This window comes from Gallinula chloropus (genome assembly GCF_964237585.1).
Source record: "Gallinula chloropus genome assembly, chromosome: Z".
In the NCBI taxonomy this organism is placed as follows: domain Eukaryota; kingdom Metazoa; phylum Chordata; class Aves; order Gruiformes; family Rallidae; genus Gallinula; species Gallinula chloropus.
The window spans coordinates 63,754,389-63,768,932 of NC_140089.1; the positions used below are offsets into that span (position 1 = coordinate 63,754,389).

Consider the following 14,544-nt stretch of genomic DNA (forward strand, 5'->3'; position numbering starts at 1 on the left):
GTACTTTAGGGAGGCAGAAATTCCTCAGCAACATGTGTGTTTTACATAGCATCAATGCACTGTGGTACAAGAAGCAGTTCTACGTTGTTTTCTCCCTCACAAACATGGCTGAAGGTTTTGCATTTCAGCCTTTTCTCAGGAAGCATGGTTCTGCACCTTTCCCTCACTGAGTCTTAGTATCAAATACCATCCACACCAAGACGCATTTTCTCTGAGATTATGGTGTTTTCTACAATGACTAACTTGCACATCATGCTTAAACACTGTAAATCAGGAAAAAACGTTTTGCAGGGTTAGGACTTCAGAAAATAATGTAAATGCTGATTGAGAACATGCACATTTCTGTTGAGGGCATAAGACTCTCTGTTTCTTTGTCTGAGAAGTACTGGTATATTTTGGGTCCTGGCAAAAGCCAGACCTAAATTTCCCACAAAAGTGCAACTTTACATTCCTGAAAAACCCAACTCTTCTTATTTGCCAATAAACTCTGCTACATAGAGTTACCTTTCAGTTCTACCAAATTTTAGAAGAAAATTTTAGAAGAATTTCCCAGCAATGCAACATTCCTGATGAAGTGGTATTTCCTGCCATCCAGAAAGCTAAACCAAAACAGCACCATTCAGTCAGCATCAAAGGACCACGCACAATGGTCCTACTGACAGAGCAAGGGTACAGTTTTCCAAACACCTTCTCTATGTCATGAAAACATCTCAGTTACTAGGAAAAGCCATGCTGTATGTAAGAGAATTGATAGTAAACAACAAAGCTCAGCATCTTCAGTCCTACCATCTAACCAGTATGTGAAGGGAAGGTTAAAATCAGTGATACCCAGGCCACAGGCAGAAAACTGGGCGCAACAAAGGCTGCATGAATGTTGGCCTTCTGAGAAGATTGTTATGAATCTCTCTTTACTTCGAGCTCTGGTTTGTGCAAGGTGGGAGACATTTCAATCTCAGTTTACACTTGAAATCTGAAAGCAAAGATCCAAGTAATATATTAAGCAAGATGACAGTATTTGCCACAATAGTGTAATGATCAGTATTTCACGTAACAGCAATTTTTAATAATTCAATCAGTATTTTATGAATGGGCCAATTTGAAAATAGGCAGGTACTGGCTTTGTTTATTAACAAAAATCTTGCCTCACAGCAGAGAGAATTACAATAGCAGCACAAACACTGGCTGCATTCACAAGAACAGTTTGCTAATGCATATGTAGTGTCCAACCTTGTTAGTATTTAATTAACCAGTATATACCGTACTGGCGATAATCGTTACCCATCCTCTATTGAAACAAGGAAGAAGCAGCCTCTACTTACAGCACTACTTTATTGGCAACTTAACAGAAATATCCGAGAAAACAGCACTAGGTGGGAACAACGTTCTTAATGGATGAGTTCAGGTTTACAAGCATTTCCAGAAAGCAAACACCATTTTGTGTACCCATTGTATTCTCACACTTGTGCAACCAAACCCCTCTGAACTACACAGTTGCTGTCTATGCTGCTGGAACCCTTCTGCCATTTTAACTCAGTTTTCAAGCAATGTGATCTCCCTTGAACTTTATTATCTTGTATTTGTCCACTGCAATGGGGAAAAAACGACGGGAAAGAAAGGTGTCAGGGGAAGGGAGCAGAGAGGGGAGGACTAGGGAAATGGGGAATACATCTAAATGCGCAGATAACTGACAGTAAAATATATGTTCTTTGGTTAGCAAGCAGGAAAAAAAAAAAAGGAAAGGACCTGCATACATGATAGATACACACTAGCATTCTAAAGCAGAAGACAAGAATGTCAAGAGTGTATTCTTCCCCCACTGCCAGATGGAAGGGCTATTATTATAAATGAAAGGCAGCAGTAGTGGATGCCAGGCACTTTTGTTGTGTGCCAGATTCTGAAGTCCAGATGTAAGCAGGTTACCCCTGGGACAGGACAGGCTTCAGCTCCCGCAGCAGAACAGAACCAATCACGGTTTTCTCGGTGTTTATGATGAGCTGTGCTGTAGAGCTCTCCTTCAGCTCCACTGTGACTAGCATCAGTGACCCACTGTGCACAGTCTTAGCTGCAAACCTGGAGCGGGAAGGAAAAATAAAAAATAAAAAAGAAAGATCACCGAGGATAGCTTAAGGTTAAAGACTGCTAATATTTCTTTCTGCAAAAGTTAAATGAGCTCAAATACAATAAAACGCCTCCAAATTCATTAATGCATTTCAGGGGATAAACCATAAAAGCCTCCATAAATTCTTCAGATAAAAACCTGTTCAGCGTTGTGTAAATATTTTTGCATTTAAGAAGGACAAAAAAAGTATAATGCAAAATCATGTGTTTAATAGCACCAGCTAAACCCTGCTTATACATTTTTAATGCAAATTCCGATTCATCAGATCATTGCAAAACTCGTGCACACTGGCAACTTCAGTTCATCTGCATGGGCTTTTCCACCGACAACCAGCGTTATTTCGTGGCCCTAAGAAAACGCAACTCTGCTAAATGTAGTAGACTGCTTCCAAAACCCCAAGCTGTACTTTCAAAAAACCACATCCTGCTATCTTGGGAATTAATTCAAGCTAAAAATATAAAAAGTTATAAATATCCAACATGAACATTTGAAATTACGGTAACTGCAAGACAGTAATCATTCCAGCTGTGAATTTTTATCCAGAATATTTAATCATAAAAATGTGGTCACCATTTCTAAATATAATTATTTAAAACCCTACAAAAGGAATAAACCCCACAAGACCCAACCAATCAGATAAAACAAAAGTTAGGACTAATGCACCATTACTAAATTCCAAGACATGAAGAACCCACTAATTACATGGAATTAAAAGCAAAACTAGCCTTTTAAGCACCACAATTGACTGAAAAGCCATTTTAGGCACAATGAACTTCTGTCAATCCTGTTAATTCATTCTGCATGCACAGCCAGGCCCAAGAGACGGGAAGCAAGAGGATGGCAACAGCCTCCTCTTCCATCTTCCACAAGGAACGTCCCTTTTTTTTTTGGCCCCCTCCACCCCGCACACCACCCCCCTCCTTTTTTTTTTCTTTTCCCCTTGGTTACTCGACAACAACAAAAGTTGCTGCACATGGGCTTTTGAAAACACTAACAAGTGTAGAGCAGGTCTGTGACCCAGTCTGACCCCACTTTGCAGGGCCAATCTCCTCTCCTCTTTCTGAATGACACGTGTCTGAATCAGAGCCATCTGCCTCAATTTGCGCAACATCTTCAGCCACAATAGGACCCAGTTAGCCCTGACAACAGCTCACAATACAGAAAAATCAAACTGCTGGGCTGACAGCACGCTGTGGGCTATTCAAGAGCAAACCAACTGGTCAGTGTCTCATGTCTGACAATTAGCATGGGCCTTGCAAAGCGCCTACCCAAGCCCCTGGGGATCTGTTTAATTACCATCAACATAAAGGAGGGAGTTTATCAGGAGATACTCAAAAAACTTCACTCCAGACTTAATTAAAATATTAGCCACTTAAGCAGGAAGCAGGTTCTCTTTAAACGAGAAGTAATTTCTGTCTTTTTTCTTTTTAAACTAAGCATATCAAAATCTCGTAACACATTATACTAATTAAGGAAACATGGGGCACTTCTCTAATGTCACCCATTCCAGGTCAATCTATTTCTTTTGTCTGGATTATAGATACATTCAAAGACCTCTCCCTTTAATAGGACGTTCTAAAAAAACGTTACCACTATAAAAATTAGCTACTTAGCCTGTTATATCAATGATTTCATCTATTTGCACTGCGATGTAGAAGATCACTATTTCTCTTGTTGATTTTGACAGGGGGATAATTATAGAAACAATAGTCTTATTAGTCACTTTATTTACTTAACAGTTGTGTCTTGGGACAACACAGAAGCAGATTATGTCTGAGTATGCACATAAATAGGTTGGTAGTTGGCACTCCTGCTGTGTTTCATAGCCCCGAGGCTTGATTTTACCCTCTTTTATTAAAACCTGAAAGTGATACAAAGTCAGCGTTAGTTCCAGGAAAGCCGAGGTGGCCCAAGACGTCAGAGATGAGTCTTGCGCTGGTATTTTTACATGTGGATTTGCAAAATCACATAGGGGATCAATAGTACTTTTCCATACCTCTGAACAAAACACGTAAAAATCAATAAGATGTGAGTTTGTATGTGGTTTGCAAGGCGCAAAGGGTCTGATAGTCGGATAATTTTACACGAAGTGTTAGTATGCATAACCAGCAGTCACCAGTAGGTTGGCATCACTGGTCACCGATCTGGGATCGCTCAGTGAAAAAAGAAAAGAACGGGCTGACTTATTTCACCATTAAAAAGGGTGTATAGAAGAACCACCACACAATGGGCTTACCACTGCTTTTGAACTTTGGAAACCGAAATCTGCTCCGCAAAACAGGGAGGATAATTTTGTTTCTAAGGAGTTATAACATACGTATGCTCATATGATCTACGAAACTGAACACAGTTACAAGAAGATGAAGCAGTTAGGTTTTGGATAGAAGATACTAGCAGTAAAACTGATTTGTTAATTATTTAGATGTTTTAAATATACTGACATTGAAGGATTTGGTTAATAGCTGGCTTTAGGACTAAGTATATGTTGCTGCATTTATATGCTTATTCTTCTCATAAGCCCTCGTGGATTTTCATACAGTGTGTTGTGCTCAACTAGATATGTAGACCAGAAACCATTAAAAAAAACCCAGAAAAAAATAATAACTCTATATGTAATTACTTATTCGTTGCGAGAAAGTTTTACTTTCCTCCCAAGCTCAGTAATTATTTTTTACTTTTTCTGAAAGTTCATACTGCCTTAAAGGTTAGAATTTGAATTAAAAAATAATTGAAAAAAATCGTAAAAACAATCAAAATTCACAGACTGAAATAAACCCAGAAACTGCATCATAGTACATTCAAATCTAGCTTGCAAATTGGTTGTCTGTAGGTCCAAAGAAAGAATTTGTCCTATGGATAACTCCTAAGACATTACATTATGTCCATAACTCTGTTGCAACAAGGCATGCATCAGTAAATATAAAAAAAAAAAAATGTAAAAGAGAATTCAGGAAACAGAACCAAGTGTTTACTAATAGTTTCAAGATGGAGGCTTCTGCTATACTGCAGTTATTTTCTGCTTTTCTTACTGTGATAATATTAATTCTAAATCTGATTTCACATAATTAAAAATATTCTGGAAGGTTTGCAGCTGTTAACACTTTTCCCATTTAAAAATATCAAAGATGGACTAGAAACATAACAATGTGAGATTTATTTGCATATTTTGAATTTTTCTAAATGTTTTTTCTTTAAAGATAATGTTAAATATTCTAAGGCTACATGATATGCAAAAAAAGAGAGGTGTTGTCATAGACTGTTTTAACATAAATACAGTATCTGTCAGTAGTTAAGGAAATCTATATTAAAAATCAAATTCTAAATCACCATCAATAAAGTACCGTGTATTTTTAGAAAGTCATTCAGTCTTTCAGGAGTTAAAAATCAAGCACATATTCTTGGTCACTTTCCATGAAAATAAGATTTGCTAATGATTATCTCACACAGAAATATTTGATTTATAGTTGATAGAAAGGGAAAACAGGCAGTATCAGCTACTACAATGTGACAGCGTTTGCCAAACACTGGCTTTGTAATGTTGACAAGCTTAACTACAGATTAGCAGTTACTCTCCCTTTATTCGTTAGACAGAAGGTAGCTACAATATTCACGAGAGGCATTTTTACAGGGAAGGTTATGAAATTTCCATGCCAGTGAATAGACAGCAAGAAAGTAACTGACTCAAAATCTTATCTTTAAAATTCAACATTTGAGGAAGTAAATTTACACCTGAACACTCACTATCAGGATACTTGTTTACAGCAGAGCCTGGTTTGTTACGCATAATTTCAACAGCAGTAAAAAATACGTTCTCTCCTGTCGAGCAGTCTTCTTCCTCCTTGATTTTTCTATTCAAGCTAAATTCTCTCCCTTTTTCTATTCTGCTGCTTACCAGAAACAGTGACAATGGCCCATGGAGACTAAAACTTTTTTTTCTCCGCCCTTTCTTTAAATCTTGTACATGAAGCCTTCAATTACTGCCTGCTGAAGCAGACAGAATCCTATTAGTAAGAAAGACGATCAGAAGATGCAATGCCCTGCCCTAGCTGTAGAAAAATAATTAGTCCAAAGTTGACAAATGTGTAATCAAGTTATGCAATGAATACATTCAAACAGGAAAAAAATACTGCCGTGAATTAGTCTGCAATTTGTAAATATAAAAATTACAAAGCACAAGGTACTTCCCACTGTATCAACTGGGCAACAAAAATATTTATGCTTTCTGAATCTCCACCTCACTCTGCTTAAGTCTGTCTATGCATGAGTTCGACTCCACAATTAACATTTCATCTAAAATAGGCTACACATTACTAATTACTTGCATTCATACTCTGTGTAAGCCTTAGAAGATGAAAAAGAGGTATTCTGAACAGCGTTACTATCTAGTAACTCTGACCCTGTCAGAGGCCAAGATTTATACTAAAACAAAAGCAGAAATATACTCACAAAAAGAAGGATTTTTCTGTTAACCTGGTGACTTTAACCACTCAGAAAAAAAAGAAAAGGTTTAACATGGGTTATTAATAAATTTGGTATTTATTTTAAAAATTAACATGGTAAAATTTGAAGCTTTTTTTCCCCAGTACATTTAATCTTATTTTAATCTTATAATAAATGGCTTTAATTCATTACCATAAAGTAATCATTTCCAATATTAACTATTATTGAGTTTTAAAAACCCATAAAATTGAAAAAAAAAGTTGCTATTAGATCTGTACTAGATTTATACCATTTTTCGTTCTATAGCCAAAATAGAATTTGAGTCTGTCTGCGGTTGCCACAGAGCAGTTGCACTGTACCTCTAACAAAAATGCAGGAACGCAAGTGAGTCTTCTAAACTCACTGTCCAATAAACAGCACTACTCTGCATGTTCAAAAAGATGTCACATGAACTTTTTATCATCCTCCAAATATACCTTCAGCTCAAAAATCTCAGTATTTTTATTTGTAGATATATTTATATTTTCCCCAAAACTTCAGTAACCTACAAGCTTGAACTGAAATATGTGGTAGTCCTATCTATGGAATGATAACTGTAATACTCGGCCCATTTTGTCTCCACATCTTGTCTATTTTTATTTTTCTTAAATAATCAGGTATTTAATATTTAAGCATTTGAGAATTAAAGTCCATTTTTAAAACAGGCTATAAATTTTAATTTGCAGAAAAAAAAATTGACTCCAAGAAAGTAAATAACCTTACAGAAATATATTAAAACATTAACCATGTTCACAGATGTTTCAAATCAGATATTCTTCTGTTCTGTTAGTTTTTCAAGTGTTAAATGTTTTCTGTTTAAACAACTGGCTCAGAAGGTTCCTGTTTGTTTTTCAAAGAAAACGCTGCACATATTTTTCACTTCAGAGCATTCAGTTACAAAAGCAGTGCTGTCCTCTAGTGGACAGCAAACCAGCGAGTCTACAGCAATCTATTTTGATTAACCTCGTATCTAAAATGACTCACTCGTATACTTTTAATGTTAAGTTCAAATTTAATTTCTTCAAGTTATTCTAAAATTTTGCAATCCACATACAAGTTCCTTAAATACAGTAATATATTTACAAATCTTCAGGGCCTTAAAAAAGGTATTGTAGAAAGGCATTCTCTTGATGAAGTATTTTCCAGTTAACCAAAATCTTCATATACTGATAGTATGTGAAAATTGTATTAACATATACAGGGGCCTTTTTTTAATCAGGGAGTAAATTCCAAGGTTTGGGAACATTAGGATTTGGTTAAGAAATTAAAGAATATCTAGTAGAAACTACTGAATGAGTAAATTCATATTTTAAAATTTCAGTTTTTATTTTCTGCAGGAATAAAAATATTTAACTATCAATAGTGACGTGCCAGAAAGACCTTTAGTCCTTGCTGACAAAACAAATATAAATGGCTAGCCTTGCTGGCCTTTTTTTCTAAAAAGCTACAACTACTTCTATCATAAATCAAGTAATCATTAAGAGTTTACAAGTTCTGGCTACAACGAAGGCTAAAATACTGTGCATGTGGATATACTATTCCATTTAAATTTCCGTTTCCTAGAGGCAAAGGCTATCAGAGAAACTGTTTTGCCTTGGGTATTTAGCGCTCTAATTAATTTCTACTTGAGAAATTACGAAGCAAAATCAGAGCTGCATGCCTATTACAAGTTTATTTACCCAGCTAGCCACTGCAGCCCTGTAGAAGAGTAGAAAAAGATGACTGAGCCCCACAGCTGAGGAATCACAGAGGCAGAACAGTCCATACAACTGCGTCAAAAGAGCTACTGCCAGAGGTAGATTTCACTACATTTCAGCTCTCCAACAGTCCAATTGCTTAGTAAAAAAAAATCTTAGGAAATATTTCTGTGTGCATTCAGAGCAGAAAAGGTCTTTAAAAAAGACTTACTGGGTTTATGAGATATGTTTGTTAGATGCTCAGAACATAAGTTTAGATTCAAATGGAATAACTACAAACAATTTATGTTTCTCAGAAAGATCTACACTGAGGTTATCCTCAATAGATGGGTGATATCCCTTCTTTCCTGACATGCTGGAAGGGGATGCAGTTGTTAGTTATGGTAAAATAATGGGGTCTGATCACCAACTTTGTGAGATTTCTTCCAAATATAGTGTAAATTGGAAGATGACATACACTGAGAAATATTCTATGTGAACCTTTTAAATGAGGTTTTATTCAACACAAACCTACCTACTTATGCCCAATCACATACCTTTTCTCCCCACATTCAATCATGCTGGATTAAAAACATATGGGGATAACTGATTGCTAAGCACGCCATTCTCTGATAATCAGAATTGTCTGTAAACAAACCCCTCTTTCCTTTGAGAATCCGTCTGCCAATATACTATAAATGGGACATGACAGGTTGCAAAATGATAAAAAGGGGTGAATACAACCAGACTGTCAGGCTGATGCATGGGGTGGGGAATAAAGGCTAGTAAAAAACAAGTGTTGATTCTTTGATTCCTATTTTTGAAGCATTTTATGGAAGTTTCTACATTGAGTCTAGCTGTTTGTGTACTTCACAATTTCAATGGTCACCCACTGCAGTGTGTTTACTGTCATATTACATGATTCACACAGTAAGCTTTTGATTTTCTTGAAAAATAATAATGCCAGCCTCTAAAAGACAGGCAAAAGATATTTTGCATCTTGTTTTCAATACTTGCTTATTCACAAAATCATGTAGGTCATGGGTATGCTAAACTCTGATGTACTACGTACAGCAAGCTCTAAAACCAGTGTATCTAGATGGTGCAGTCAAGTGTCCTTAAAAATGCAGGTCCTAGAAGCAGCATAGTCCCTGCATGTAACGCTGTGCTTGAGCTAGCTAGACCTGCCACAGCGAGGAGAAGTTTTGTGCTTCTTTTCAAAAGCCGGCTTGTTTGCCGTTAATTCTGGTGTCTACTACAATAACCCACTAGGAGATGAGAACCCTCTGTATCAAAGTTCTGGTGATCTCTAGAAAGAAGATATGGCTATTAAAATGACCACTTTCATGATAGTAATGGAGAAGGATATTAAAGTAATTATTTCAAAATGTGAAATGGCTGCTCTGAAACAGACTGAGGCTTCAGTGTTGCAAGAAGATGAGGTTTGTTTTTCTCCAAAAGCTCAAATTGGGTTGTTGAAATTACAGACTAGAAAACCTCAAATTAGAGGGTTGAAATCAATGCTGTCATGTGTTTTAAGAGTGCTGGTCAACAGTTTAGGCCATTCTGATTAACTGCAGAATACAGAGATGTAGATGAGACCATGTATACTTTTTAATCCAACTGTTTCCTGTTATGAATTGTGGATTCTTTCTAAAATACAACAGTAGCAACAGTTGAACGGACTATTAAATATGCTGAGGTTGACTAAAATCAGTTCTTTATATCCACCCTGATGGGTTCAGACTTTTATCTCAGTGATTGACTGGGCAATGTGCAAGTTAAGTCTTCAAGAATGAAAAATGCAGAAGAGATGCTCTGCATTGTATCACCTTGTAGAGCCACAGTCACTGAGGGAAATCATCTACCAGAATACAATGCATTCTCTTTAAGAAATGCTTTGGAAAGTGGAAGGCACAGAAGAAGGCAGCTCAAGATGGCCTGATTCTCCATCCCATTACACATTATATTCTGACGTCAATGGAATCACAGAAGCATAAAAGAAAGTGAAAGAATGAAGAATCCCAGCTCTGAACTGATTTTTGTTCTGTATGCTACTGCTACACATCAAAAGCTTTAGCACCATATTTTGTAGGTAGTGGAAATACATGCTTTCTATGTGTATTTCCATTATTTTCTTTCTAAGCCAATTTACCCTGAAACACCCCTCCTTTACGCAGACGACCTTATGTAATAGTAGACAGTATTTTGACACTTTTACGAGGATTATAAGCACATTCAAGACTTTCTAAGATTAAAGTCTGCAACTAGTCTTTTCATTTCATCCCCATCTGTTGTCTTTTGCTATATTCAGAGTGAAGTAAATGAAGAATACAAATCCTCCTAGGAGGTTATGGAGCTGAAAATGAATAAAAGAGGAAGAGACCGGAGAGGAATAGGCAAGATATCTTGGAATTAACCCTAGCATGAAGAGCATTTCTGGATAAATAAGGCTGATGTTAGTTAAAAAGAAAATTATTAAAAGGCTCGAGCTGAATAGTGTCTTCATCTCATCACATTTTGAAATAGAAGAGAAGAGCCAAGAAGTTATTTTTCATATATAAACCAATGAACGTTACCGCCCAGGTATAAAGACAGGGAGCTATAATGATGGTCTGTAGAAGAATCAGGTTTGTAGGAATAAATATCCTCAATTATGTATCCTCTTCTCTTGAAGATGGAAAAATTCCTGGTAGACTTTCCCCAGTGACAACAAACAGTAGCCCCATGTCAAATGAAAAGTACTCAGTACCTAAATGAAGTTATTCAGGCCGATTTAATTCCCTGCAGGAATAAATAGTTTTCCTTAAATGTTTTTGTCTTTAGATATTAAAATGAATCATAAAATAGAAGCTCAGTGCCGTAGATGATTCATTCTGAAATCACTTTGTCAACATCTGTGCTCCTGAACCCACTTCCAAAGCGTCTTTCTAAAAATATTTTTAACAAACAGTTCTCAGAATATTTATAGAACTATCTATATTGCAACAATTACCCCATCACTCCTGTGAAATAATATTTTAAGAAAAGTACTATATTTTTTCCTAAAATTTTTGTATTTAAGGAGACCTTGTATTTCCTGCTCAAAAAATAAAATTTATTTTTACATGCACTTCACATTCTTTTTAGTAGAATCCTTTAAAGTTGAAATAATATTTCCCCTTTATCAGAAAAGCAAGAGAGATCCACACATAAACCAGACACATCCTATTAAGAACATGAATATGGATCATATGCAGCCTTAAAAGGCCCGTAATCTAATCGCTTGTATACACTCATTTAAGGAGCAGGTAACTACACTTAAGTAAGTAAAATAGTACATAAATTTATTTTGCAAATGTATTAATACAAATATGCACCTTTGCAACCTGATACAGATGTTGACTATGTAGTTCAAAATTTTGCAGCTACCACTTCAAATAAAACAGGTCAGAAAAGAGTTTAGATTAGAATTAACTGCATTATCTAGCATTATGTTCTACACTAATTAACAGCTAAATTATTATATTTCAAGTAAATATAAAAATTCAGTAGACAGAAGGTAAAGAGAAAAAAAGTGCACCTAAGAGTGTTACTACACAGTGATATGGATAGATATAGTTGATGCATTTGACTGGTTTACATTTATTTCCTTTTTCACTGGTGACTACATGCTATTCTGTTGATATTTGTTTCAAGTATTTATTTTCAAATCTTCATTATATTTGCTCTAAGTATTTTAACTTGGTGGAAGAATACAATCCTAAATAGGGCTATCAATTTAAGGAGCACCAATTGGGTCTCAGCAGCATAACATCTTTGTCATGAGTGCAAATACGTTTAGACTGAAAAAAAAATAATCCCAAGAAACATGGACCTGTTCATGTCCATTAGATACACTTGTATTAAGCTATACCCTTTCATTTTGAATTGCATTACCAGGCAATATAAATTTCTTGGCATTAGCCATCATTAAGTAGTAATACTCAAGTTGGGGATAACCAACTAAGAGGTTAATATAATTCATGCTGCACAGTGCAGAACATCAGTTTAAAAATAGTATTTCCTTCCCTGTGTAAAAGGGTATGTACTAAGCACTTCCAAGAAGCGAACTCAAGTAGTCCTCACAGAATAGCATGATGAGCTGAAACAAGTTATTTTTTTTTTCCATTCAAATATAACTTCCAATAAAAGAAACAAGACAAACAAAAATATTATAGAGAAAGAAAAAAAAAACTTTAAATGTATTTCTATTGATTCCGTAACTGCTTTGTCAAGGTAAAAGGTGACTGTTTATTTCATCATCCTGAAATGGTGTATGTGTCACTGAAATAAAACATGGGACACTTCTTACATCTGTAAGATTTTGCCAGAAAAGACTCCTTTTTTGTTTACTCTCATGACAGTTGATTTAATCCAAATGTATGTATACGTTGTATGTGCATATATTAAAAATATTTTAGTAATTTGTTTCAGTATTTGAAAGTATTCATTATCTAATCTCTATCTCAAATATTCATTCATCTAAACCTAGAGTTTACTTTAATGATAATGTAGTGCTATTTAAAAGATGAACAGGTTCATCATGGTATCAATTAGTTAATGTTTCCATTTCTGTTCTCAGTAAAAACTAGGTGCAATTATGATTACATAGTATCTGTGAACTCCAGCTACTTAACGGCGAAGCAAATGAAGGGCTATTTTCTAAATGCTTATCATTGCTGGGCATTTCTGGTAGGCCATTTAAGTTGTTATAAACATTTCCTCCCTCCCCCCAGTGATGTTATAAATGCAAACTATTTGGTAGCTAGTGTGGCAGTCTCAATAATTGTATTTGGGATAAACTAAAACATTTCAGAATGCTTTAAAGCACGCACTCAACTTCAGGCCAACCAGAACATGCCTTCAACCACTGTCTCTGAAGGAGGACTTACTGTTGGCCATAGACTGTGCTGTGGAAAACCTCCGTAAAAAAAAAAAAAGGAGCAAAAGAAAGCAAGATCAAATCAGAAACTTGTCTACAATCAGGAAACCTGTGGCTGAGCTGAGAACTCAGCTATTATTTTAGGGAGCCTTTTTGGAACTCAGTCACCAAACCATCCATCCCTATGCATGAGTCTCATGCGATGGTTAGGGTAAAGACAGAGAACACCTGTACACTGCAGACACTTCAGTCTCTCGATTGACACTCTCACCTAGTCTTTGAATTGATGTTGATAACGCAGGCTGTATAGATCCCTCAGGGATGCAACAAATGAGGACTCTTTCATGGAGGAGCAGGTGTCAATAGCGACAATCATTTCAGTGCAATCGCACTAGCTGTACCATGTTTTTATGGTTAAACAGAATTTTATCATTGACCGTATCAAATACATAGGAAAATCCAGCTGGGTTAATGTTAATGCAATGCAATATAAATGCCCAGCAATGCAAAAAAGACTAAATCCAACAAAGAAATATCAGATTATTAGTCCTGTGTAGGCTACAGGATTCTCACCATTCCAAACAACCCACTCAGTCAACAATATTTCAAAGTACAACATCGTTCTTTGCTTCAAAAGAAGACAGTTCGCTGTTACTGAAATAGCAAAATTCAGGGAAGCTAAAGAGGTAATTCACCTTCTGAACAATTTTTGCAGATGCCAGGATAGATATATGCATTTTCTTATTCTAACACAAGATTAACGTCTCGCAGTTGTTATTTGTGTCCACTCAGTTTTCAACATAAGGCAAATTTCCTGTTTGTTCTTGTTACAAGTAAGAAGCCATACACTTTCATGGGACTAAGTATTTTGAGTCAATCATGTGAAAAGCTGTCATTAACCAACAATCATATCAATTCCACTGTCATTCTGTACTACTGCTTTTGGATGGAATTGACTGATCTACAAGGAAGACCTGTAATTTAGAAAGGGCCAATGACTTTCTTGGATGATCAGTGTTTTTCCTTGCATATTTACAGGAAAGGTAAGGAAACACTAAATTTAATATTCGACCTGCCTTTAAAAAGATCTTCATCCAAGTGAAAATAAGTGGGTTCTAGGTTTAACTAGCTGGATGTCACAGGTCAAAAAAGAATGTGGAAAAAACAAGCTGCTTCTCACAGATGATAAACCTGAATAAGGTCACTTTTGAAAACAGATGCAGAAGTAAAACAAAAATATAGTCTTGAAGGTACTATGTTTTAAAAGGCTGCCTTTTCCCTTTGAACAAAAACCAGGAAAGGACAACTTTATTTATGTGAAAATAAAAAACTGAGGAGTACTCAGGTTCAAAGTTAATTTCAGTTGA

The 14,544-nt window shown here is 35.9% G+C and overlaps 1 protein-coding gene across 1 annotated transcript in view; it reads right to left on the reverse strand.

Annotated features, from left to right (window-relative positions):
* Positions 1-1,159: 1,159 nt before the first annotated feature.
* AP3B1 (adaptor related protein complex 3 subunit beta 1) overlaps positions 1,160-14,544 on the reverse strand; it is a 162,253-nt gene continuing 148,868 nt past the window's right edge. Inside the window, exon 27 of the mRNA XM_084278227.1 lies at positions 1,160-2,070. Within this exon, the coding sequence (XP_084134353.1) occupies positions 1,917-2,070 (154 nt within the window). The 3' untranslated portion in view covers positions 1,160-1,916. The remainder of the gene's footprint in view (positions 2,071-14,544) is intronic.